Below are 27,915 nucleotides of genomic sequence, written 5' to 3' on the forward strand. Positions count from 1 at the left end.
TGAATATACAAGGGTCAATAACTTCTATTTCTTTGTCAATTAGTGATAGAACTGAATTAATAAAACAAATACACCCTTCACATGGATTTGAAAACATTTCACATCATAGTAATTTGCTGGTTTTGGTAAGTAAATGACTTTCATTTGGCAGAACAGACACATATCGTGTATTCTTTTCACATGAAAATATAACGGTGGAAGGGACAAAAATGCAGCTAGAATTCTAAGACTGGCAATGGTTGTGATTTTTACATCTTAGGAATGGTTTTGCAGGCCAATTTGATTACTTCAAGAACATTCCGGAGTCATATGCTTTCAGATGAAGAAGTGAGAAACAGAAGTAGTTATGTCAACTGCTGGTAAAAAGCCAGAAAGTTCTGCAGTAAAATCTATTAGCTCAGACCTATAATAGCAGCTAAAATCCAGGTCATGCCAGATAACCTGAAAATCTCAGAGGAAAGGCATTTGAAACCCAACACAGGGGTTTTGAGGGAAAAAAAAAGTTTTCATATCCTATTTGGATCTGTGAAAAGTTTGAATTAGAGTCAAGATAGAGATTCTGACATTCAAGATTTGAGGAAATCATTAGAAAAAATTGACTATTTCATGAATCTGTACTTGAAACTTATTATACAGCTGCTATGAAAATTCCTATGCTAGAAACAGCATATAACAGGGAGCAGATATTTAGAGACTGCAAAGGACCATTAGGATGAAATTGCAACTCATTTATGTTACCTAGTCGGACAGCAGAAGCTCAGACACTGAGTGTTCAATACAGTTCAGCACAATAGTGTTCAGTACTCTGCCTAAGCAAATTCCCTTACAGTTTACACCTTGAAGGTGTCTTTCATTACATTACAGTGGCTTATAAGAATAAGGATAATCATAATAGTAGATATATTTAATGACAATATATTTATGATTTGGGGGGGAGGGCACTAAGAAGTGCTAGAAAGAAGACCAAGTTAAATCTAGTATTTTAGATTTAATTATTCTCACAATTAGGATTCTGCTTTGCAGATCCTTCTAGTAATACCTAATGTAAGCTCTTATTCCTCAACTTTCTTTAAACAAATTTCATTTTCATCTGTATCTGACAATTACCATGTAAAATATTAAGAGAACACAATTTTCATGTCATTTTTTCCCTAAAACCCTATGAGGATGAAATATTTGGAATTTTATTTGGAGAAGCAGTGGATGGCACTGTTGGGCTACAGTTATAAGGCTGTAGACGCAAATCTTAAATCGCTATGCTTAAAAAAAATACACAGATTTTCATGACTCCTTCAGGCACACAATTTGGATGTAAACTCATTCATAGTACATTGGAGATTTTACAATCAGATGCGGAAGTTAGTTGATATACTGAAAGGACATTGTGTAATAGGAGTATTATTTTAGGTGCTCCAAGTGAAGCAGAATGGTTTACAAGCTTGTCTCACATGGCAGCATGATCGCATTTAGACTAAAAAACAAGGAGGACTTACTTGATGACACATGGAAGCATTGCCATGGATTAATTTAATGACCGCATACATATTCTTAAAATGCTCACCACTGAACATCAAGTAACATACATGTGTTTTCTGTCCATAAAGTGGATGCTATTTCTTAAAACTGCTCACAATTAATTGTCAACTTGTGTTTACTTACAAACTAAAATTAAGTTTGTAGGAATGGGATGAGGGAAGAGGGTTTCTTTTTAGTCAAGGGCTTTTGTTCTTTAGTTTCTCTTCTATATTCATACTTAAGACATTACTTAAATAAGTATTAGTTTGGGAAGTTATCTTAGATAAGGGTCATCACCTGCATTTCCCCAGAGCAATGTATTTTATGATACTGTGTGTGTTACTAATTTTCAGGATAGTGCAATAATTAAGTTAAAAAAAAAGACTATCAAAAACATTTTTGTGGCTCATGTAGTCACAATAAACTCAGTTTCAGTAATAATAAATATTATACTGTCCATGAGCAAATTGATATTAGAAGTGTTTCATGATGATCCATACCTGTTCAACATCTTCATTAATGATCTGGATGATGGGGCAGAGCATACCCTCAGCAAGTTTGCACATGACATGAAACTGGGAGGAGCGGCTGATACACCAGATGGTCATGCAGCCATCCAGAGGGACCTCAGCAGGCTGGAGAAATGGGCTGATAGGAACCTCATGATGTTCAACAAGGGGAACTGCAAAATCCTTCACCTGGGGAGGAACAACCCCAGGCACCAGTATATGCTGGGGGCCACCCAGCTGGAAAGCAGCTCTGCTTTCCACCTGAGGGTCCTGGTGGACATCAAGTTGAACATAAGCAAGCAATGTGCCCCTGCTGCAAAGGTTAATGGGATTCTGGGCTGCATTAGGCAAAGCATTGCTAGCAGATCAAGGGAGGTGATCCTTTCCCTCTACTCAGCACTGGTGAGGCCACACCTGGAGTGCTGTGTCCAGTTCTGGGCTCCCCAGCACAAGAGACATATTGACATACTGGAGAGAGTCTAATGAAGGGTCACAAGGATGATTAAGGGACTGAAGCATCTCTCATATGAGGAATGGCAGAGAGAGCTGGGACTGTTCAGCCTAGAGAAGAGAAGACTCAGGGGGAATCTTATGAATGTACATAAGTACCTGAAGGGAGGGTGCAAAGAGGATGGAGCCAGGCTCCTTTCAGTGACAGGACAAGAGGCAATGGGCACAAACTGAAACAGAGTAGGTCTGAACATTAGGAAACACTTTTTGACTCTGAGGGTGACCGAGCACTGGCACACGTTGCCCAGGGAGGCTGTGGAGTCTCCATCCTTGGAGATATTCAAAAGCTGTCTGGAGATGGTCCTGGGCAACCTGCTCTAGGTCACCTTGCTTGAGCAGGTCCCTTCCAATCTCAACCATTCTGTAATTCTGTGATACGTAAATCTGCATTTCCTGAAAAAGTTTTATGAAGATTAAAGTAACTTGTTGAGGATCGCATTTCTAGTATTAATCAAATGTTTCTCTTCTATTTTGGTTTTAAGTCCATGAGAAATTATGTAAGAAGATCAGTCTTGAACATTGATATATAAGTAATCTAGGGTTTTAAAAATATTACTGAAGACTAAGTTCTGGCAACCATCTACTTTAAGCTCTGGCTGCATTATAAGAATCACAGAATCCATAAGGCTGGAAGATTCTCTGGATCTCTCTGGAGACTGCCTAGTCCAACCCTCTGCCCAAAGCAGGTTCAGTTAAAACAGGCTGCCCAGGACCTTGGCAAGCTGGGTTTTCAGTATTTCCAAGGATGGAGACTACACAACTTCTCTGGACAATCTGTTCAGTTGTTTGACCACCATTACAGTAAAAAAAAGTTTTTACTTATGTTTAATTAGAATGTTCTGTATTTCAGTTTGTGCCTGTTGCCTCTTCTCCTGTCACTGGGCACCACTGAGAAGAGTCTGACACCATCTTCTTCATTCTTTCCCAACAGGTATTTATATGCAAGTATATGGCCCCCTTAAGCTTTCTCCCCCTTGCGCTAAATAAAGAATATCTGAAGAATATCTGGATCAGTTTAGAAGTAAAAGTAAATGTAAAAGAAGCCTACAAGAAGATCTACAAACTCAACCCTCATAGAAAAGCTGTTCATATAGATAAAGTATAGAAAGCAATATTTCATAGACAAAACTGAAAGCATAATTTGGTCTTTAATCTCTTACGTGGTACATATAGAATGCTCTCACTGCAGATAGACCTAGAAAAGTAACTGGGTTTTATGCATCTAATGGGCCTGCTAGCAAAACTCTGATAAGTGATGATTATTGAATATTTCAGATTTCAAAACCTGATGCTTTTTAATTCTGATTGTATAATGAAACCGTATTTCTGATGATGAGCACGCACAGCATTTGCTGAAACTTAGATCACTGACGACAAGCCCCAGAAGGAGCCATATACAGTCTGCTTCAGCTAGAACCACTCTTGAAATAAGGTTGCTAATTAGATGTCCAAATGCATAATGGAATGAGTAGCTTAAAATACGCAAGTTCAAAAGCAATTGCCATGTTGCACATATAAGACATATCTGTAGCTTTGTTTCAAAACCTAAATGTATTACATATTACATTATGAAGGCTTTTTTTTCTTTTTTTTTTCTGTTTTTTTTTTTTTTTTTATTCTAAGCATTCAGGATCTTTCATGATAATTGGCTTAATAGGCCAAATATTCTTGGGCACAGACACTGGAAATATTTGACCAGCTTATATATGTATGTTTAGAACATGGGCACTGAGTTATTCATGTCCATTTACTCCAGTGCAGACTAGAAAATGTGGCCTTTCTTGGACCCCCCTCTATATGCAAATGGTTTGTGGACCACAGTCTTTAAAGACTGAAGGACCAAAGCTTAATAAATTAATTATTTTGCTCTTAAGATGACCTTCATGGAGCAGCATTCTGTCTCACTGGTAGGGTGGTACAGTAGTGTCTCATCTATACTAATCTCCAGTGACTGTAAACTGTTAAGGTGATTAACTGGAAGAGACAATTCTTTCACCACATGTACAGAATCACTGTGAATTGGCTCATACCTGCATATTTCATGCATTTATTGGTCATAAAATTTGAGTAAGAGAAGTAGAGTTTATAAACTTCTGCACAATCTTTTTTTTTTCCTTCCTTTCTTTTCAGTCTACAATTTAATCGATTACATTGAAACTCCATTTAAACTTAAAATAAGAACTATTTAAATTCCATTGACACTATAAAATTAAAACTCTACTAAAAGTTTCCAAAATCCCATTATAGCTTGCACTTTGATACTGCAGTAAGTAGCATCCCTTCAGCTTCACAAGACGGAGAAATGAATCTATATTTCTGTTCAAGTAAGAATTTAACTAAAACAAAAGGGCACACCAGATACAATACTCAAATAATTATGCTTGAATTTTAAATCTAGGTATGAAAGTCATTCTAACAGATTACAGACAAATCCAATGCCTAATATCAAAAACTTCGAAATAGAGGAGACTAATCCAAAGGGAAAAATCCTCCAGTCCATCTCTTGTAAATGCTGCTATGACTCTGACATACCTACAGTCTCAAAGGACAGTTAAGTATATAGTCATAGGAATAAACTATAATTTTTCCCACAGTTTTATATAGCCATAGAAATATTTTATAATTTCTCATTGCAGTATTTTTTATTTCACAGGTACTTTGAACACACACACACATATATGCACACACGCATACATATATGTATGCATATTGTATTTTATCAAAACCAGACATCTAAACATACATAGAATGGCTGACTAACAGACTGTAGTTAAATAGAAGCTTCACCCACTTGCCTTGTAGCAGAAATTTTTTGAGAGAATACTATTTCCCCGTAGTAGATAATATATAATGTTTCCTACAGGAAGAAGACACTTATCATCTAAAATTAACACTCTTTTTTTTTTTTAGCTCTTCAAGGTAGAATTTAACATTTGTTGTTACTTCTCTAAAACAAGCATATAGATCACAGACATAGTTTTCATTTCCAAGACCCTTCTATTCCTTGATGACTGCAAGTATTGTATAATTACAGTATCCATACATCCAACATCAACTCTGATTTAATACTAGAGTAGCTGTAGAGCACTTTTTTATTTATCAAGGTCATATCTTCATGGCTGCACAAGCTTAGATAAATCAGGTGTTAAGCAGGCACATCTCCAAGGAATCTGGAAATTCTCTCATCTGCAATCCTCAGCATATCTTATTATTTACTGCCAAAGAAATGACTGATTAATTTTGTCATCTTTGCTCTGTGATTTTTGCTCAGCTGAAACTGCCTGCCCTCTTCTGCAATGCCTGATCAGACCTATTTAAGTTGATGCCTTTGATCGTAGACACTGAGGAGCTTGCTGACTTAGGCTTTGACTAAACATTCCTCCACTGCAATATTTATGCACAAAATCCTAAATGATAACTGACAGTCAATGTAGATAAAAAAAAACTTGTAAGATGTTTCCACTATTTTACTGATGCTCAAAATAACTTTACTTGTGCTAGAGGTATCAGTCAAGATGAAAAATTGCTATTAATATAACAAAAGCCCAGCAAATTTTGCTTTGATGAATACTTTACTTCTCATAAACAAAGTACCCAACGTCAGGAAAAAATCCGTTACAGGAAAACTATGCAGTATGATTTTTTAAAAATGCTTTAAATTCTTTCTGTAGTGTGATGTCATGCTTATTTTTGGAAGCTAGGGGCATTTTACTATCAAACTGTTCCAAACAAAATTATCAAAACAAAGCTAATAAAAAAAAAATACAATGAAAGTTAAGCCCTATGGAAAAAAATCTGCCTCCAGCTCTTTATTAATCACATTCCAACACCAGAGGCTAAAAGTATATCAAACTGCACCGAATCCTTTTCACATGACAACCTCATAAATTATTCAACTCATTAGTAACACCAAGAGGCATAAAAATAACATCAGTGTTAAGGATGTTTTCTTACAGAAAAAGGTCAGCTAAAAGTTTCAATATTAAAATCCGAAGGCTTAAGCCTCTGAAAAGTAAGTACATCTAGATAGAACCCATGAATTATAACTTTAATGCATGCCGTTTTAAAATTCATATGTTAATTTTAATATATATGTGAAAAGTTATAATTATTGATTTTAATTCTGCAAACAGGCAGGACAAATTCAGTGTACTGTAATTTTTATGCAACCACTAAGTTTGACACGTACCGCCTCTAAACACACCTGAGCTTTAATTTTCCTGTGTGTTGAATGCACTAACAGGTGAGTAGCGTGAAATTATATAGAAACAATCCAATATGAAACTGTAACTACTTCAGTTTTTCTGTTTCTTTTGGTTGTAGCTTTGTCTTACAGACTAGCTCTACTACCAGGCAGCTGTCACCTACACTAAAATACTAGAACAGAGAAACTACATAAATGGAGGCAATCTTTGCAACATGCTGAAAAAGTTTAAGTGCAACTTGTATTATAGTTCTCACAAAAAAACCCCAAAGCCATTTCCAGCATCCTCTGAGTACAATCTTATCCCAAAGATACAACATTCCTGCTATAAAGGCATGAAACAAAGTCCATCTAAGTAAATGGCAATCTCCTGTTGTTTTAAAAACAGGATAATATCAAAGCTTAAAACTTTGTAATAGTTTATAAATTAACTTCTTCCTGTTTTAATTCTAGTTTAATATCCAAAATTAAAAATATTAATCAATAAGAATACTTTTAAGGGTTCTTATGCCTGTACAATGCATAAAGCCTGTGGTTTTGATAACTATTTGTCTTACAAAAGCAACACAGTAATTAGCACAGTTTTGCATCTGCCTCTCATAAGATCTCTATTTTGGTGTTTTGGAAGAATGTGGAGAAAATAACCCTCTGTCAAATATGCAATACTATATACTACTGGGGGAAATGTCTTTCTTAACCCAACCTATGAACAGTTTATGACCTGAAGTCCTGCACATGATAGCCTTCATGTTTAAATAAGTATTAAATTACACTAGCTAGTATAACTGCACATGTAGATATTCATTTATACGTCTAACCTTGTTTGAATCCCAGCTATTTGCCTCAACAACCTGCAAAGTTGGTGAAACGTGTAGGTCACACAGTTAGCTTTATATCTATCATATTCAGAACTTCTGGCAACATTAGCCTTTGGCCACACATCAGCTGAAAGGTTCAACTTGCTTTGTGTATAATTACTTCCATTTTTTACTCCTAAATGCTAAAGAATCCCAGGATTTTTTTTCAGTACTACAGACTAAAAAAAAAAGACAGAAAAACATCTTAATATTCTTTAAAAAATTCCTGTCTTTGATATGTTAGAGAGGTATCCCAGCTTAAACCTGAGAAATAAATTTGCCTTTGACTTTTAGAGTACCCATGTTCAGTCTGCTGTACAGAAGTCACTAAACATATGAAACTTTTAGATGATATAAGGGAATTTGTAAGCATGTTCCTCCTTCCTCTTTTATACTCCAGCTACCTCTCCATGAAAATCAAACATCATCTAATCCTTAAGTTCATAGACTGAAGCTCCTATGTAATCAGTCCACTATTCAAATCACAAGAATCCTTAAAATAATTATTTTAAACAAGTTCTTATGTAGTTCATGATTTGCAGAAAAAAATACTTGTGGCTGAGATTACACATGCCAGGATAAAACTTCTGATATTTTTAGAAAACAGCTAATTCCTCATTCACAAAAGGTCTCCAATGGAACTATTACGACACATTAGTTTGATGGCCTAACAGTTTTGTTCTGTCACACTGGAGAGACAAGTTCAGTTACTTTTACCAGTGTCTCAAAATTAGCGTCTGGGAATGCTAGAGAGGTATAATGTGAATCCTTTGGGGATCAGAGAATTTAACAGCCCACAAGCTCAAGTCTTCTGGTTCATTAAAGTGTAAGAATTGAAAGAATTCCTTTTCTAAGAATACATTGTCCTAGGAATTCTCAGCACTGTCCTTAGAAAAGAAGGGACACTATTCTCAGTGATTCATGGACATCAAGAAAACATCATTAGCTATATTTTTAAGTAGGAGTTAATACTGACCATATTCCACAGCAGATTTTAGGAGAGCATCAGAATGAGTAGACCCAAAAGCATTGCGAACGAATCGCCTCCGACGGCGCAAATCGTCTTCCCAGTAATCCAAGCGCCAGAAGTCATGCAGTTGGCTATGAAATAAAGAACACACACATCAGCACCTACCACAGCTTGAACTGTATTTACATGCATTATAGTATAATTTCACTGCTGCTTTTCTATTTCAGGAATACAATCTTGTAAAAATATATATTACTAAAACTTACAATATTCTAACATTTCTTTACATGCATTTATATATTATAAACCTCAGCACTGTTTGTCTCAAAATGTTCTGCCTGCTGCTAAAAACATTAATCACACTGAGCCCATTAACAAATGCAGCATCAAATTACAAGTATTAATGGCACAGCTTGCTTTCTTTTACAGTGTTTTTAACAAGGCTTGTAAATCATAGAATGGACCTCAGTGCAAATAGTTTGCAATTTAATGACTATGGTCCCTTAGCAGACTGAACTTAGAAGTATAAAATATTGCCCACTTGAATTTTGTGGAACTATGATTAAACTAATGTGCTGAAATATTCATTGAAATAATTCCCCACTGCCCCTAGCAACCTGAGAAAATTGCAATTTTATTCATTATTAATAACACTGAATTAGAACAGCAAAAAAATTCCACCATGTGGTAATTGTCTTGGTAAATTATTATTCCAGCACTAACAGAGTACTAGGATGATTTTATAGCTTCCAGCTAATATAAGCCATTAACAACCATGGCCATCTTTGCATTACATTGCCTTTTTACATTCAAAAGCAATATTAAAGTTCTGTAGAATTATATAAGCCATTGTTAATCTATATTCAAGTCAAAACATACACATATATAATCATCTGGTATTCGACTTTGGTTCTAAAGAGATGACCAGCTCCACTTTCAGACAACTTCTTGACCTTATCAACACAAACATCTCTCACATCAATTTTATAAGTATGCTGTGGGATATTTGGGCAAAGCTGTATTTTAAGCCAACATTTAAAAAACTTTTTGGATTACTATCAAATACCCAAAATGTTTGTGGCTGCATCCTTATCATCAAACTCATAATTGAACACACTATACACTTAAAATGATTCTGCAGATCATGACCTTGCGGACCATAACTAGGGAACCACTATTTTAAACCAGTCATTTTCAATCTAAAAAAAAAAAAAAAAAAAGTAGTTTTCAACTCACGAGTATGGGCTACGTCTCTGCTGGATTTTTCCAGGTGTTAGTTCAGCCACTGTTTTCTGTATTGCCTTCACTTTGAGAAGCTATGCGCTAGTAGCCATTTCCAGAGGAAATGTAGAAATATGCTAATGTAGAACAGACCTTTTAATTTTTTACAGTCCACTTAACTACTTTTTTCATGCCTGCATGAGTTCTTGTCCAACTTTGCTAACTGCTGTCATGGGACCTGGATCGGTTCTGGAGGGCAGAGCACTGAGGGAAGTGGATGTAGCAGCGTATTTTCTAGCCTCTTACAAATTTTCAGAATCAGGACACCATCATTTTTAGTTAATGCATTTTTTTTGCATTCTGAATGAAATTTTCACTATGTGCTTGAGTTTGCATGAAGGTCTTTATTGCTGCGTTGCAGAATAGGCATTCTACTTATGTACAAGCAGTGAGAAGGCAACTCCAGGAGTTCAGTGGGAGCTGCTTCCTCACCTAGAGCAGTTCAGAGCGTCTTGTGTAAAGGTGAGGCAGTGACTCCGAGTTGCCACAGTGAGAAGATGCAGTATTAATGGCCTGGCCTGCATGCTATGAGACAGAAATATCTTGCTATCTTGAGTACCAATTATCTTTTGCTAAGTAAAATACCTTACTTTGGTTTTGTACTACGATACAGTTTTTGCTCACAGGTGTCATGTTAACTTGAAGTATCAGTCCATCATCTCTCCTCCTACACTGAGCACTGAATAATTTTATTGTGACTGCTAAATCCTCTTGACCCTTATGTGATATGAATGCAAAAATGGGCAGACAACTGCCCCATGGTTTAAAAGACAAAGCTTAAAGACTCCTTGCGCACTCCTAGTCTACGTTTTAAACTGATGATATCAAAAATAATCCTGAAGGCTTTTTATCGTAGAGATTTTTTTGAAAGGAACCCTTTTTACTTCCATCTAAGAATAAGTCATGACGAAACAGGAGTAAAGATATTAATGAAAAATTTTTTAAACAAAAGAGTTCTCTGAAATGGCATTTGTCTCCACAATAATAATAAAAAAGACTCTTAGGTTGATAAGAATGATACAACTACATAAGAATTAAAAACTTTATATGAAATTAAGAAACATTCAAAGTAAAAAAAATTACATTTTTAATTTGTTCTGTGTTTAATCTGGTAATCCATTGATTTCGTTAATCAGTCTGAAGAATACTGTATATTCTCAGCTGAAAGTAAAACAGATTTTAAAGTCACTATTTTAATGAAGCGTTAAGAAGTGATGAAATTGTCAGAGGATAAAGTCTACAAAAGGGTTACAAGTTCACCAGGGATTGAAGTCTGAAATACATAATAATGGTGAAAAATAAAAATTTTGAAATAATAGAACACAAACCTTATTCCTAATCACAAATTCTATGGCTTTTTAAAACACAACTGAAGTTTCTTCCCAGAGTTTTCTACAGGAATCTATCCCACAAAGTTGTTATATACTTCCGGATACTGGAAGATGGTATTTGAATACTACAGAAAAGGTTTCTGAATCTTAACCAGTTACTCTGAGATTTACCCTTGACTCTTGAGCAACATCTTTAATAAAAAGACAAGATTTTTTCTCCTACCCTATTGTTAGCAAGAAAGCAGACGCCTGAAAAGCTGATGGCTATTCTTACAGAAAATTTTGAATGGTTGAGTTTCATCGCTTGCATTACAGACAGATAAATTTGTGGGATTTTCCTAAGAAGTTATATTATTATATCTTTGAATTAGATTAAAAATACTAGTAAGTAGAAGACTGTGGCCACAAGCTCCAGCCTAAAACTAAGAATTTAACGTGCTTTAAAAGTCCAGAGCTATGGACTGAATCAGTATTAAGTTGTCTAGTCCCTAGATTACAGTAGTTTAGAAATACTTATATTCTAATCTTGTGGATATTATTCAGGCTTTAAGATTTTTCAGGAATTTAGGTAGCTGTTAGGTAGCTCTAAATGATGGCTGTAAATCAAGCAGAACTACACTTTCTAACATTGTACTGGGCACAAGTCAGTCCTAGAAGAGAACATGTCTGCAAATCGTCTTTCTGCTACAACCTGTTTTTCCTAGAAGCGACTTGACTAAAACAAGTCATTTTAGTAATTTATTTCTGCAACAAGTACAATATTTCAATAAGCTTTACTTTTCTTAATAATGTATATTATTAATAATCCTTATTTCCACAGCCAACTAGATTACATGTAATTTCTTATTCCCCCATATCTTATACCAGTTAAGTGACATTTTGAATCAAACTTGTTTGAATGAAAAAGTGCATATTAAGCATACTGTAATGAAATTTTTTTTAAGAACTGAAAGTTCATAGCATCATTCATGAGCTACTCCTACATACTTCCAAAAAGAAATATATCTATATCATTTTAATTGAACAGTTATTTAAAATGCACCCTAAAACACGACCCAAAGAAGTCCACACCATGAGTTTAACTGTCAAGATCATTTCCTTACAACCTGTAATATAATCCAATACAAACCTTTATCAACCTTATCATAACGAGGGCTGGTATGAAACTAGTGATATTACAAGGTTACTAACAATGACAAATTTTATTTGGAGTGGTGCGTATGTTGCAAACTTAATCCCAAATTTCAGATGTGCAGTATTTCATATAGTTAATACAGACACAGAATGTACATGTTTTAATGGAACAAGCCCTACAGTTATTGAAAGATTACAAACTCTATTTCACTGTCATCACTGGTGCCCACTCAGCAGCTGGCTGTGTACGTTCTCCTACTTCAAACAGTATTTTATCTTGTTAAAGGCCAGCATGGGATGGAAAGGCAAAGTGGTTCTATGCTACCCCAGATAGTCAATGTAGACTTTGATAAGTTAGAGCAAACAGCTCTGAAGTCTCCCAAGGGCAGGTTGCTCTCAAACTCAGAACTGCCCAGAATTCTGTATAATACTCTTTGCTATCATACCACACATACCTTCCATATATCTGGGGACAAAGATTGTTGAGACAAACTAAAGTATTTCAGGTAGCCCAATCTATTACCCTCTTGGAGGAAAAATTGTGTAGCTCTCTGCCACCAAAACAATTTAGAGGAATATCAAGCCAGCCTTAACAGCAAAGTCCTCCCTTCCTTTTCACAACATCTCTATAGCTCAGACTTTTTAAAGACAACTTCTGAAAAGATTTTCTGTTAACTCCTTCAGCCACAGCTCCAAAGAAGTGTATGGGAAGGGTTTTTTCTTTTACTTATGAATATTAGCTGTGCTAAATAGCAAGCCTTTGTCCACCCTGTGGGCAGTCAGGATCCATGACAGCAGCTCCATGGCTGTGAAAGCCCATCCCTGTTCATGTACAAATGCAGTTTGCTGTATGTCACCTACAGCTACAGCAACTAGAGGTAACTACAAACAGTGGAGAGTAGCAGTGCACATGTCCATAAAAGATCCTCAGACTGCAGCCCAAAGGTTGGGCTGCCAGATGGAAGAGATTAGGTTTGAATATGTTAGTGAAGAGGAACAAGCCTGCAGGCATGGGGGAAGGGGAAAAAGTTGTTTGGAAAAAGAGGTGGGTCACAGAACTGGAAGGATGTCAGAAAATCCATAGTCTTTGTAGTACTGGGAAACTGCATATGAAAGGCAAGGAACTGATGATCTATAATGTCAAGAATTAGTCCTGGTTGTTTTTCTGTAACATATTTAAAAAAAACCCAAAAAAACCAAAAACAACAAAACCACTTCTTTTCACAGTGTGGAATTATGGCTATGTTTTGAGAAATGAGAAAAAAAACATGTATTGGAAAAGCATAAAGCATTTCCGTAAGGTAAAATGAAGAACAGAAAATTTGTAACATTAAAAAAAAGTAAGTAAAAGAAAACTTTGATAGAGCAAATACTGTTCAGAAGCGGTATAGCAGCAGCTATAATAATTGTATTAGAGTGAAGGTTTTTCTGACTGTGCTTGAAACAGAAACAGTGACTGCTGGTTTTATCAAGACGGTGAGACACGTATTCAAAAATCACATCCCACATTATAATGGCTAAAAGAAAACAAAGCCTTGCTGTACATGAACAAAAACAAATATCAGAAGCCTTAATTAACACAACTAGTATAGTTACTCTACACAAAAAAGATTTTTTTAGTTACAAAAATCACAAAGCTCCATTATGCTTTTCCAAAAAGCATGCTAGAGAATCCCAGAAATAAAACTAGAAATACTGAAAACTAAGAATAATACTAAAAAATAATACCAATAATACTAGAAACTGGAAATACCAACACAGAGAATAAAGACGTAAATGAACCTGAGAAACATCTAATGCAATGCAAATTGGAAAGGATGGTAAAAATACTATAAATAGGAGTTTAAAAAATTTTTAGGCATTCTTATAAACAGGAATGTATTTTTTTTTTCTCTTAAGTAGACATGCACAAGAATCATAACTGTTAAACATCACGAATATATTTGGCAGAGTTTCAAGTTAAAAGGGAAAAAGTCTCAGAAAAAGAGCTTACCATGTAAATAGAAGGATGCTTAATAGTCAGGGAAATTTAGGTAATCTTTAATCTTTTAAAAGTTTTTTTTATGAATGTGACGTTAAGTGACTCAATTCTTGCGTGAGAAATTTCATACTGTAATTTTTGAAAGATGCTGGGCAGATGTGTCCTAGGGAAGTCATGTGGATGATATATGGATCACTGGAAGTAGGGGTATGAGGCCCTTCATCAGTACAGTATGATGAAGTTATGTTCACAGACTGGTGAGGTGACATAACAGCAGGAAGACAGGCCATGAAGAAGAACATAAGCAGCTGGTGGAGAGGGCACTGGCAATGAATATTGGGGGATGGCAATGAAGGCGAGGTGGTGGCAGTGGGCAAACAAGGGATGCCTAGGCTATTGGTTAGGGATAGCATTTCCTGGGGAACAGCTGGATGGTCGGTGAACACTAGCTTTTTTCCCACTTTATCTTATATTTATAATCAGTGCAGCAAACTAGCATGGGTAGAAATGAGAGAGAAAGCAAAGGATCTCCCGTGAATTTGGTTAAGCAGTTAGCGTACTGGTCACTGACAGCTGGAGGAGGTGGTGTGGAGAGCACAGCAGTCCAGCTAGATGACTTACATCCCAACAGCATGGCTAGAGGGCATGCCAGCACTGCTGTATTCAGAAGAGTCATGAGAGATGAGAGGCATTTTTGTACGTCCTGTGTAGGGCTGCCAAAATGTGAAAAATTAAAATGAGAAGAGACATGAGACAGGTCATTGAGGAGAAATGTAGACAAGGTCAGAGCCCTAAAAAAGAAAAAGGGCTTGATAGAAAAGTCTAGAGTTAGGCAGTGAGAAATTTAAAAAGAAAAATAATAGGATATAACCAATAGATAATTTTCATTGGAATAATTTTACTGGAGCAGGAGTGAAACAGAAGGACAGATTAAAAGGTTTCTTCCAGCAATATTTTTCCATGATACTGGGAAATGGGAAACCATAAAGACAACAGTTTGGGAGGCAAAGAAACTGAAAAGCATAGATGAAAGATTTGAAATGTAATTATTGATTGGTGAAGAAAAAGCAACACTGAGCTGGAAAAAACTGAGAAGTAGTAAGTTTGTAAGGAACAGAGTTGTGAGAAGAAAACCAATGACTATAGAAACTAGTAGAAGAGAAATAACTGTGAAAGTAGATGGGAAAGAAATTAATGTGAATAATTACGGATTGATAAATGGATAAATACTGGGTTATCAAGAATATCTGTTACATAATCTATAATGTTTTGAGACTTGTGAATTTGAGCTACTTTTGTTTAAGGCAGTGAACTCCAGAAATCTGTGAAATTTAGGGCGGATCTGTGGGGTTCTATGATTACTTTATGAACAGAAAAAGGGAAAATATGGTTCATTTTAACACAATTGATACTATATGCAGCACAAGTTACCAGCAGATTACATACTAGTTGACCCACAGGTTTCCCTGTGGAGACTGAAGAATGGCAAAAGCTTTTAAAACAGGAAAGAAAAAGTATTGAAGTTGTTTACACTTGGAAGGATGAATGCAATTCATAAACCTGCAAACTTTTACAGAGATTGGTATTTGTGTGTTGTAGCTTTGCGAGGTTTGGGTGGAGGGGAAGGGTTTTCACATGGACTTCGAAATAAGGGTGAAATAGAGCACAAAGGAACTCAAAGTGACAGAAAATACTACCAGTGATCATCAGAATAGGAGCAGAGGAGTCACCTTTGAAAAGCAAAAAGAAAACTGCCAACACAGTTTCCCTCCTGTTATCATGTTACTAATGGTCTTGCATTAATAATAAAGGACAAAGCTGAGAGGAACAGAGAATTGGCTACAAATGAAAAGAGAGCAAAAACTATCAGAAGATGACTAATGATTAAAGATCCACCAAATTCCTGGAGTAGAATTTTCTAAGAATTGTTTTAATATATAGCATCCTTGCCAAAAAAAGAGGGGGTGATATATGTGGCTTTTATTCTCTTCTTAAGGCATTGGAAAAAGATATATTTAATACACACTCTTAAGGAAATCATCCAACTCTTGAGACTTTTATGGCTTAATTTTGGTGAAAAAATTGAGGACACTGAAGTTCAAAGGATAAAAAATAGAAAGGGAAAGCTGAAAACAGAAATGTCTCCAGATGTATTAATCTTCAGTCAGTTGAGACATCAGAAAGGAGAGTAATGCCAGTAGATGTTCCTTTTAGCTATGGTAGTACCTGAAACACAAACTTCTAAGGCAGTTAATTCCCAGAGTATATTGTATGGTCTGATAACTTGCTTCTGAACATCAGGAAAATTTATATAAAATGCAGACAATGTGTGAAGGAATTGGGGGTATTAGTATATTACATAGAGTTTGAAGGAACAAACTGATAATGAACATACACATAAAGAATGACTAAAGATTACCCTGATTGTCTAAGTTTTTTGTAAAGCTTAGATCCCAGAATGAGATGTTCATTGTGGAATGCCTGCTATATTATTAAACAGTAGTGAACTTATACCAAGAAGCAGGAGTTCTAGGGAAATGAGACTAACCATGCATAAAGCTATATGGGAAAAAAACATAAGAAAAAAGTCACGTACGTCTTAAAAAATTAGCAATGGAAATGACAATAACTCAAATGTCTACAAAGTAAAATTAAAGGTAAGTGGAAGTTCTTAAATTATCAAATTGATTTAACATAAAACATAAAGTAATGTGAGATAACTTTGGCAAATCTGTCCAAATATTAATGTGCAATAGTAGGACACTACATGTAGTACAACTAAATGAAACAATACAGTTTCCTGAAGTCTTATACTCAGTTCGTTTTAGTTAATCCTATGATACTGAATGAACCGAATGATACTGAATGAACTGAGGCAACATAAAAAGTGGATACGCAAATTGTCAGCATTTAAGTCACCAGTATCACAATGGGTTTTTTTAGTAACAAAATATCAATAACAACATAATGTAAAGTGCACTAAATTCTAGGAATAATAAATTGTATCCCCAGAAACACCAAAATGCAATAAATTTTAAGGTTACTAAAATTAAGACATATAGTAATACTATCATTGAAGAAAAGGAAAAGAAAATGGTTGGAACAATTCTCTGTGGTTTAACTCAGATTTCTAGTTTGGAACCTTTCTTGTGTTTCAGAATGTGTTGTCATCACTCCAAACAAAGAAGAAACAAAGCCCCCCAAAACCCAAAAAGCCTTTTTACAGTTTCAAATAAATGAAAATTTGTGTAAAACTCACTTTTGGAAAAAGTATTGAAAGAATATACAGTATTTTAGGACATTTTTATTTTTAATGCATTTTTTGTTATGTCATGCCATCTCAGCACAGTGGCATATTTAGTAAGATTTCATAAATACTACCATGATGCCACAGTATAACAAACTCCAAGACGGAATGAATGGTGTATTGAGGTTGCCTCTCTCTTTCTTAACTGACTGCAAAAAGAGACAGAATGGCTTAAACCAGAAGCCTAACTGTAGATGGCTAAAATTAAGTAAAATGTATTCCATGCCAAGTGTGCAGCTTTTCTTATTCAAAATGTAGAAATATCTCAAAGATTCACTGACACAAAAATTGAACTATCTAGCAAATGATTTTTCAATTTCAAGAAAAAAGAATTTATTTAGTTTACATTTTGACTATTATGTTTGTTATAACATCACATCACAAATAGCTACCATGACATCAGCTTAAGCACTCCTGCTATGAAGAAATAAAACATGAAAATAAAATAAAATTTTGAAATGAAAAATTTTGAAGGCTTTTATTAATTTAAAAAAATGAAGGGGAAAATATCAGGAATTTTCATAGCAACTTATACCATCATAATTTTTCACCAAAAGATTTAACCAAAATACTGTTTTCTGATTAAAAAAGTTTTAAATCAAAATTTTCATTCAACTCTTCTTCTGTTTGTACAAGTATACCACCTGCTGGTAGCAATATTATTTTGCTTCTTAAGCACCTTGTGTGTCAAATTAAAAGAATAAAAGTGGGTGCCCTCTGAACACAACAAACAGGAGCCCTCATAAAATAGTACAACTTTTTGGCAAAATTGTCTGGAAAGTATTTTGCCATTTTACAGCTATAATCCATAAGTAATCAGATAAACATCTCAGAAAATAAATTGTTTATCTTAATTTTAACAAAGTAAATGCTGATTTAATGGACTAAATGGAAAATGTTTGAGGACGCGTATTCATTTTGCCATAAAGATGCTGTTTTTTGAACAAGGTTAACTTTAATAGGTAAAGTTCTTATGATACTACCTAGGGTATTTACAAAATTAAAGTTCTTTTTTTTAAATCAAGTATTCAATGTAGTTCAGCCCTTGGAGCTTCAAACATTAAATATTCTTCCAGCAACAATTCTGTAGACAGCATTTGTCTGATAATACAGCTTGCTACTTCTGTTCAGTTTTTCAGCCAAGAATATTGAAGTGCATTTGAGTCAGAAGCATGGTGACTCAGTACTACCTTAGGAAGGTGAACAATTGGTTGCAGAAAAAACACATAAACTGGTGTTGTGACCAATGGAAAGTAAGAGACCTCTCTCTTGCAGTTATGCTTTGCCTCTAGTATAGCATTTTATTGTCTGACTCCTTTCTTGCACAGAAATTCATTTAAAAAAAATCAAAACCCAACTCCCGACAAAACAACCCTTGCACATCTAACTGTTTTCTTTTTTTTTTTTTTTAAGTGTTATTTGCTTGGGTCAGGTGTAGTACTGAAAAGAGAAGATAGAGAGAACAACTTATTCAAATCTCACAGAGACACCCTCCTCCTTTGCCTTCTTGCACAAGTGCTATCTTCTCTTGTTATGTAAATGATAGGATATTTTGCTCCTGAATGAAATGGACACCACTAGGTTCTTTAGGTAGCTTTTTCTACCTTCTCTGAAAAGAAAACAAAATCCATTTTCCCTTTGACTTCTGAATGGCAATAATACCACTGCATTAAGAAACTCAGATAAGCAAAGCTGGAGGTTGTGGTCCCTCCTCAGCATGTTGTAAATGTCACCCCCGTACTGTCCACATCAGCACATCAGAGAAGTTCTGAGATTTTGCAGATGTTATAACGAAGCAGGCACTTTTTACAAGAAAAACAATTTACTCTGTATTTCAAGATTGTTATCTATTATATTAAATGTGTAACTAGGGACAACAGGGTCCTAGCTTCTCAAAAAAATCTAGGCTTTTACGACTTATCTGCAATTCCAGAAGAGTTAAACACTAGCTAAAAGTTGATTCAGTTAGAGTTACTATGCTTGAACAACTGCAAAAACAGTCCCAAGTTTTAAAAATGGGCATCCAAAGTAAGAGAGCTTGTGGAAGCTCTTGGAAACTTTGGTGCCTCATTGACTTACTTAAAGGCCAAATGCTAAAGGCTCAGAATTGTCAGTAGGGATAACATGTGACTGCTGATGAGGATGCTGCCCCAACGGTCTGCTCCATTCCAGATGCACAGATCAAGGTGTTTGAATTTCTTGTGAAAGAACCACTGAAGAAGCTACTAAGCATACAAACTACAGTCCAGTTTCAAGGCAAACCAGCAATGACTTGTCAAAAAAATTTAGAGCTGTACTTTTAACATAAACAGCAGGACTGAGGTAGACAGCTAGGACTTGTTATCTCATTAGTTACTCCTGTTTCTAAGTCACGGCTCAAAGGCTATGGTATCCAGGAATAGAAATTTTGTCTCTCAAAACCTTTACTTAGAAGAAAGAAAAAATGTTTTATCTAAATATTCTTAAAGTGTTATTCTAAAACTAAGACACACAGCTTTTTTAATACTATTTCTTAAAAACCCATAATGAATTATTGTTTCAAACCTTTATAAATTATTCAAGCTGCAACTGTTTAAAGACAGCTAACTTATAAACCTGGCATTGAGATGAAATAATTAGCTTCCTTGAGGCCTATCAATGAACAGCAACAGTAATCAAAATCTAATAAAGTTTTACCTAGGCAACTACTTTAATTTCCATCATGCAGAGCTGTGTATTAAAATGCAAGCCTAATAATACACTATTTTAACAGAATTATTATTTTTGCAAAATCCTGTTTCAAGCTTAGTAATTGGAAATCTTTGAATTCAAATTTTATAGAAGTCTGAAGTTTTACACTTTCTGCAAGTTTTTTGGGACAGATTTCTTTTTCTCCTAAGTATCACCTGGAAGTACAGCACAAGTTAAGACAAAGCACACATCTAGCTTTAAACCTAATATTGTCCTTAAGAAATGAAACAAAGACATGCTGGCCCAATTAGTGGATACATCTTGACTGGTGCACAAACAGTTATTGCTATCCACAAATGCAACTTATATTGATGAAATAAACATTTGCCAAGTGGCATAGCCATGAGTGCTATAGAATTCTTAATAGAGACCATGTTTACAGTACCATCAAATAAATGCTGAAGTAATCTTAACTTTGGATTTCTTTGTTCCTGGGAATTTTTGTAAGAGCTAAGAAACCAGCTTGGCACGTAAATCAAAACTGTTCTATTTATATTTTCTGACAGTCAAGAGGTTCTTTAGAAGTATAGAAACAGTCTTCTATAAAACATCCCAAAATATATCAGCATGACCTAATGATTTATTTTTGGTTCTGCAAAACTCATGGAAGAAGAAGCAGACATGACATTGGAAAAAAAAGACAACACAGAATTAAAACTTTCTTGTTCTCTGTCTTGAGAAAAAATTCTCTATTTTTGTGGGTTTTGAAAAATAAGCAGCATAGGCTTTAGAGAATTTTTGCATACAAAGTATATGACAATCCATTATTCTTGATATACTTTTTAATATTTTCTTTCTTTTTAGCTACTTAATCTGTTAGGAAATTCTGTGTGACAATCATGAGACACAGCTGATTTATCCCTTGTCTGGGAACAGAAGGACGTGCTGCTGTCCCTTCAGAGCATGGGTAGCCAAATTTCCTGGTTGAAGAAAGCAAAAATCAAAAACTTCACATGACTGTGAAATACAAGCTATGAGCTGAGAAGAGACAACATTCTAGGAGTAGTTCAAAAGTGGGAAAAAGTGAGACAAAATGGAGCTGGACTTAGTCTGTACCTGGGTTTGAAGGAATTTGGTGATGGTATTTTTTGGCTTACTTTCTCCGAGCAGTGAATCTGGATCATCCAGAATATTTTCTGCCAGAGCTCCTTGTGACACAGGCCCTAGGAAAGAGTTGCTCTTGAAGTGCTGAAAAGTCACATGTGGCTTAAGAGCCACGGAACAGGTCATGCCAGCCTCAGAGGTTCTCCAATTTCTAATGACCAATTTGGGGGAAAATACTGTCTGCTCTCTTTCCCTTCTTCACCAACTTCATTCTTTTGGAACCTCTTGCTTCATTTAGCTGCTCCAGATCTCCTCCATGTAGCTCAATAGAAATTATGTTTGAAGATGCTGTGAGGTTGCCTAGCATCTTATTTTTGGAAGCTGCTTTTTCTACAGCGACCAAATTGCCTATGACCTGGTAGAATTTGTTTTCCTTTCTTGCAATCTGGGAGGCACAGTTCAATTACGGGGAAGTTAATACTACCAATTAACAGTTGCAATTTACTGGAAGATTAAAGTTGTCAAATTATGCCAAATGATAGCTAAGTAGAGTTCCTTTTATCTAACTTAAGATGTCAACATTATTGACATTTAACTAATCAACCCAGACCCATTTCATAGGCGATGGAGAGAACTAGATGCACTTTGGGAAAAGTCAGGTGATAGGAATCCTACTGCTCTTGTCTCAAGTAACAAAGGTCTCAACAGTAGAGAAAGTAAAAACCTGGGGTTCTCACAAAAGAATTTGGCATCTAAGACTTGCATTGAATTGTCAAGGGAAGGATCAGGTCAGAGAATTCACATGACTGAGTGAAATCCAAGAGGCAGGATAGAGAAATTGAGAATTATAGGCTATATGGATCCCGTTAAATGAGAGAATCGGAGAAAGTGGTTGATTGACTTGTCCCAGTCTTATATTACTATAAGTAAAAGTTACATGGAGGTGTCTTTTCATCACCTGATTGACCTGCTAAAGGGAATTCTGAAATATAAAATAGACAAAAATCACAGAAATCATCTCCTCTGTGTAAATTAAAAAAAAAATAAATTCAAAGTTCTTCTTTTAAAGAACAGGTTTACGATTTTATTGCTATAAAACAGCAACAGAGAATCAGAGGGCCAGCATTCAAAATCCCCAGATTCAAACTGTAAATGCCTTACTGGAAACAAAATTATTTTGAACTGATACAAAATAATGAACCTAAAATTATACACATTCAGGAAACAAAAACTATATAAATTCAAGCAATGGAAAAAAAAGAAAAGCTAGCACTCTCCAAAATCAGACTATATTATTAAAGCAATTGAGAAAGACTAATTGTTAAATACTTAAAAACAGAATACTCTTTCTATATGCATAATACGATGTTAAAAAAATCAACAACTTTATTTTGGAGAGTCCAAATCTACATATTTTTAAAGAAAAAATATAATTTAGGCCCAATTCTAAAAAGAAGTATGAGTTTGTTTAAGTATAAGCCTATGAGAAATCCCATTAAAGTCAACAACATATTTAAAATGAGACATGTTTCAGGACATATGTTAGGGGCTTAATTCCACCAAAAATTGAGAAAATGCTTTAAGCTACTGGTAGAATATCAATGTATTTTTTTACACTACAGATTGTACACTGGTAGGCAAATATATATAGAATTTATATAGATTTATTACATACAAATAAGACTTGAGGTTATTTTGATAACTTTTTTCTGCTTTCTAAAACAGCCTTTTTTTTTTTTTTAAGAAGCAAACAACCAAACCAAAAAGCTGAAGTAGTGAAAAGCTTCCAACCTGCCTCATAAGAAATGGATTGAACTGATACCAGTGTGAAAAGCTGCTAAATCACTCTGAAAGATTATTAAAGTTTTATACAGAAAATGAATGTAGATTCTATTCTTATCTCATGCTTTATAGGACTTTTCATTAAATAAATAACTCTAATACAGTTCTAGAATAGCTTTTGTCTAGTATCTCACACTTTATTTAAGCAACCAAAGCAACACGGGACTAGATGGGTGAATATACATGTCAGGCCTGTGCTCTGTATTGCTCAACAGCTGTGTTATTTTTTCCTAATGTTTAATTGAACTAGCATAAGGCTCCTTGTCCTATCAGCAGAAGACCAAATAGTTCAGTTCTTTCCTCTATATTGTTTTGCTGATGGATATTTATAGATTAAGACCTTCCATGAGTTTTTCTTTTTCCAAACAATCTAAATTAAGTTGCTTTAGTCATATTATCACCGACTTGAAACATCCTTGTCTTTCTGTAGATGTTCTGTAATCTCTGCAGTTAGTGATGTGGTTCCAAACTGCACATACAAACCAAGGCATAATATACAATGGATCTACTATTGTTTTAATAGCAATATCCTCCCATGGAGTTGGGAATTATGGACCAATTATGGACCAAGTTGAATTATGGACCAAGAAGCCAGCTGCTCTTTCTAGTTTAACATTGAATCTGTCACAAGTTTCTTGTGTGGTTTTGGGAAAAAAAAAACACACAAAAATGGGTTCTTGTTCACAGAAAAAAAGCATTCTGCTTTAATTTATCTTATCCCTTGAAAAAATATGTAATACTTCCATTATTTAGTTTCAGGGAGAGGTTAGGAAAATGACACTGTACCATATTATCTACATACAGTGCTATGAAAATACTCTTGCTTTACCCTCCACCACATTTAGAACATTGTGTTAAGAATTAATTCCCGATACCAGCAATATTCTTTTCTAAACAGGCAGTATAACTCAACAGATTGATAATGAAAAAAACACTGTTAATGACAACTGCAGTGTGTCTATGACTGTAGTGATTTGGTGACCAGTGAGAAGGCAGTATGATTCAGAACTTATACCCTACCAGTAATTGGATCACGTGCCAAAATTTCTTTACTTGATAGAGAGTCTTGTTGATGCTGTCTGACCAGCCTTTGGTCAGCAGCAGGACCATCAGTCCTTGCACAATGAAGACCCTTTTGCTGATAACTTATAAATATCTGCGCAGCCTTCAGCATGGCTAATGTGATAGAAAAGAAACACCCTAAAAATCTCACGCTCCAGGACACACAAAGTTCAGAACTGACTCTCAGTAATACACCCTTCGCAGACACTAATTTGCTAGAGTTTTATCAGTCACCAGTTAATAATCACAAATGCGAAGACTCAGTCATTTCTTCCCTTAGGGCCTACTCTGCCATCATGAAAATCACTGACATCATGGAACCATTCAGAGTCTGCCTTTAGAGAAGACAGGCTCACAAGAAACACTGAAAACTCAAACAGAGTAGAAGGAAAATACAGGAAACATTACGGAGGACTGTTGGATGAGCTGGTAATAGCTCATTTATTTATAATACTTGGTGTTTTCACTACAAATGTTTATAAAAACTGTTTAGTGAGCATCTCCAAAACCTTCATTTGCCTGCAGCAGGCCTTTGAAATTAAGCAGGAAGAAAGCAACCAGGTTAGAGCATTTCTCTTTCTGATATTAAATGCTTTTCCGGCATAAGTGAGAGATAAATTCTTGAAAAAAAATCTGTTTTCTACTTCTGTTTTGTCAGACAATGTTGGCAGCATACCAAAATAACAAAATAAAACAACCATAATACCATCATAATGCTCCAATGATCCTAGAGCAGCAGTAGACCCAGCACTAGAACTATATGGAAACTTTTAGAAAGACAAAGAGAAATCCCTCCCTACTTTGGGAGGTCTCTACTCCCCAGATTAATTTTTTGCCCAAGAGTCACCATGTGCTGTCATTCAGTGCTCAAGCTATATGCACTAGGGGAACAATCATGCTTGCTCTCCCTAATTTTCAAGTTAAATTTGCAAACAAAGTATTTTTAATTTCTACATTGCATATCAAAAAATAGAGAAACCACTATTCAGCACTGTGAAATACACATGTGCTCCAACTTCACCAAGATCCAAAGGCACCAGAATCCAAAGGCAATTCACTATATAGCACTATGCCCACAGTCTTCCGGCGATACTCTGAAAGCCTGTGACAGCAAATCAAAATGATTTTTTTCAGGCTTTGTCAACGAAGGGTTTCTCTTTGAAACATATGCACCAATAATAATTTGTGCCTAGACTGTTACAGCTGATTTTATCTGAAGGTAAATACAATTAAAACAGAAAAGCTATGGCAGACGCAACATGCTTCCCCTAAGAATCACCAAAGTTCTGCAGAATGGAACACTGTCAGCCTTTTCTGATGATGCTATCTCATTTTACACTAGTAAAACATTAATTGGAATGGGGAATGAAAGGACTACAACCATATTGCTCAGGCCCAGGCTCTTCTCTTACCACATTGCTCCAGTTCAGAATCCAAGTCTTTACTATTTTTCCCCTTTTGAAAATATTGAGTCATTGTAAATGTGTGGCTTTAGTTGAGGAAGCTTTAGTCATTCCTGATTAGCTTCCTAATGGCAATAAAGCTACAACCTGGCACATTGCAGATGCGGGAGGGTAGATAGGGAATGAGAGAGAAGTGAGTACATGTGTATGTCATTCTCTTCTCTCTGGCTATTACACAAAGTAAAATAGCTCCAGCTGGAAAGATTAACAGAGACCTACTCCAGAATAAGCTACAGCCTGCTAGGGCAGCCTCTGGGAAGGTGGACAAGGCCATTTCAGACGTCTCCAGCTAAGGAACAGAGCCATAACTGAGAGGAATATGATTGTGATCTTTAATCCTATGAATGGCATCAAGATGGTGAATAGGCAACAAGGACTCACTGTTTCTCGTAAGAAAAGACCTAGGGAGAACATACAGTTATTAAGCAACAAGTTCAAAACAAATGAAAGTGCACTTTGCGTGCAGTTCTCACACGACATACTCAAGGTATGGAACTCAATGCTATGCCTTATCGTGGACAGCAGGAGTTTACATGAGATCTTAAAGGGATTAGACATTTCCTTTCATAGGGGGAAACAAAATAACACCAAAAGTTATTAAACTCAAGGGTATCACGTCTGGCTCAGGAAGTCCCTGAGCTACAATTTGCTGAAAGCTAGAAGGATATGCTGGGGGAGTATCATGATAAAGTCACCTAGGGAAATACTACACTCCTCCCTTGGCCTCCCCTGCTGGCAGCCAACAGATATCAGAGTAGCAGACTTGTAATCTGATTCTTGTAGTTTGCTGTTGTATCATTTTCCACTGTTATTTTGGGGCTGATTCCCCAATGCCATCAAAATAGCCCCATGTCAACTAAGTTTCAGCCAATTAATTTTCAGCTTAACAGCAGTACTAGGTAATTCATGCCATTGCTTAGCTGATGAGCATAGGACAGTGCATTCTCAGCAGGAGGATTTAGGCTCTGTAATTCCTCTTTAGAAGAATGTAGATTTGGCCCAAACCTTTGAAGGTGCTCATACAAAGGATAAGACAAACTTACATGTACTGTGAAATTCATTGGTCTTGAAACATAAACTAATTTCTAGTATAAAAACCCCTAAGTTTATAAGCTTTGAATTTTTTAAAATGTCATCTAGTACTTACATTCACTGCCAGGTCACAAACAGTATTCTGTAACATTCGAATAAGATGATTGATTTATAATCTTAACATTTATTCTTTGGAGTAAGTGCAGTAAATACAACTGTAAACTGTTAAGTAGGGGAAATTAATATAAACATGAAAGAAATTCACCAAGATTCATCAATATTATAGCATTCTGCTAATATAGAAATCACCCTACCTGCACTTCAACTGATGAAATATAGAATTTGCAATTTCTTTTACATATTATTTTTAATCGACAAGATTTTTTGTTGCCATTTTTAAAAATGGAGATATTAATAAAATCACAAACCAGCTGTTTAAGACAGTACACATTTTATGATATGTATAGTTTAAGATCATTTATGGAAGGAATGTCTTTAACAACTAAATTGCATAGGGTTAGATTGCGATGAAACTGTTATAAATAAAATCTCTTCAAAATTTGAAAAAAGTAAGTGTCTTCCTCAGTTTGTAACTGAAAACTGTGAAACTAAAAGAAACGTGAAGTTAAACAAAAGAAAAAAATCAGTATGCTTAGAGCAGCAGTTGATCCATTTAAAAAACACCACTTTATCTGTTCTCTTTTCCTTTGCAAAATCCAATAAACTGCCATTATATTCCTTTTAAATGGTTCCATTACAAGGATTCTATAACAACAGGCTAATCTCTTGATAATTATAATAAATGCCTGTAATCAAAGCAGGAACCATTTAAAATAAGGAGAAAGGCTGTTTTCCATCAAACTCATTGTAGTTCCGTGACCTTTGGAGCATTAAGCTACATCATAGGCTGCCACCTTTAACTGCAGCATTGCTTTCCTACCAATCTTGCTCAAATAAAAATAAAAAGGATAAGAGATCAATGGCAATGTGGATTGACACATGGTAAGAGTTCTTACTTTCCAGCTCTGAGCCTTGTAGAACATAAAAACCTCAATTCGCAAGATTCCAAATGCTCAAAGCCGGCAGGATTCAGCCAGCAGCTCTGTGACGGGCTTTGATACATAGTGCTTCCCTTCAGGAGGG

At 35.4% G+C, this 27,915-nt stretch overlaps 1 protein-coding gene across 7 annotated transcripts in view; it reads right to left on the minus strand.

The window, feature by feature from the left end:
• Positions 1-27,915, minus strand: part of NBEA (neurobeachin) — a 513,742-nt gene that overhangs the window by 183,897 nt on the left and 301,930 nt on the right. For all 7 annotated transcript variants that reach the window (XM_087756962.1, XM_087756961.1, XM_087756957.1 and 4 more), the window contains one exon: positions 8,572-8,696. In XM_087756962.1, coding sequence (XP_087613088.1) covers positions 8,572-8,696 — 125 coding nt within the window. The remainder of the gene's footprint in view (positions 1-8,571; positions 8,697-27,915) is intronic.

The sequence above is a fragment of the Nipponia nippon genome, unplaced genomic scaffold, assembly GCF_047370975.1.
Source record: "Nipponia nippon isolate SJK-2023a ecotype South Korea unplaced genomic scaffold, ASM4737097v1 scaffold_2, whole genome shotgun sequence".
Classification (NCBI taxonomy): Eukaryota; Metazoa; Chordata; class Aves; order Pelecaniformes; family Threskiornithidae; genus Nipponia; species Nipponia nippon.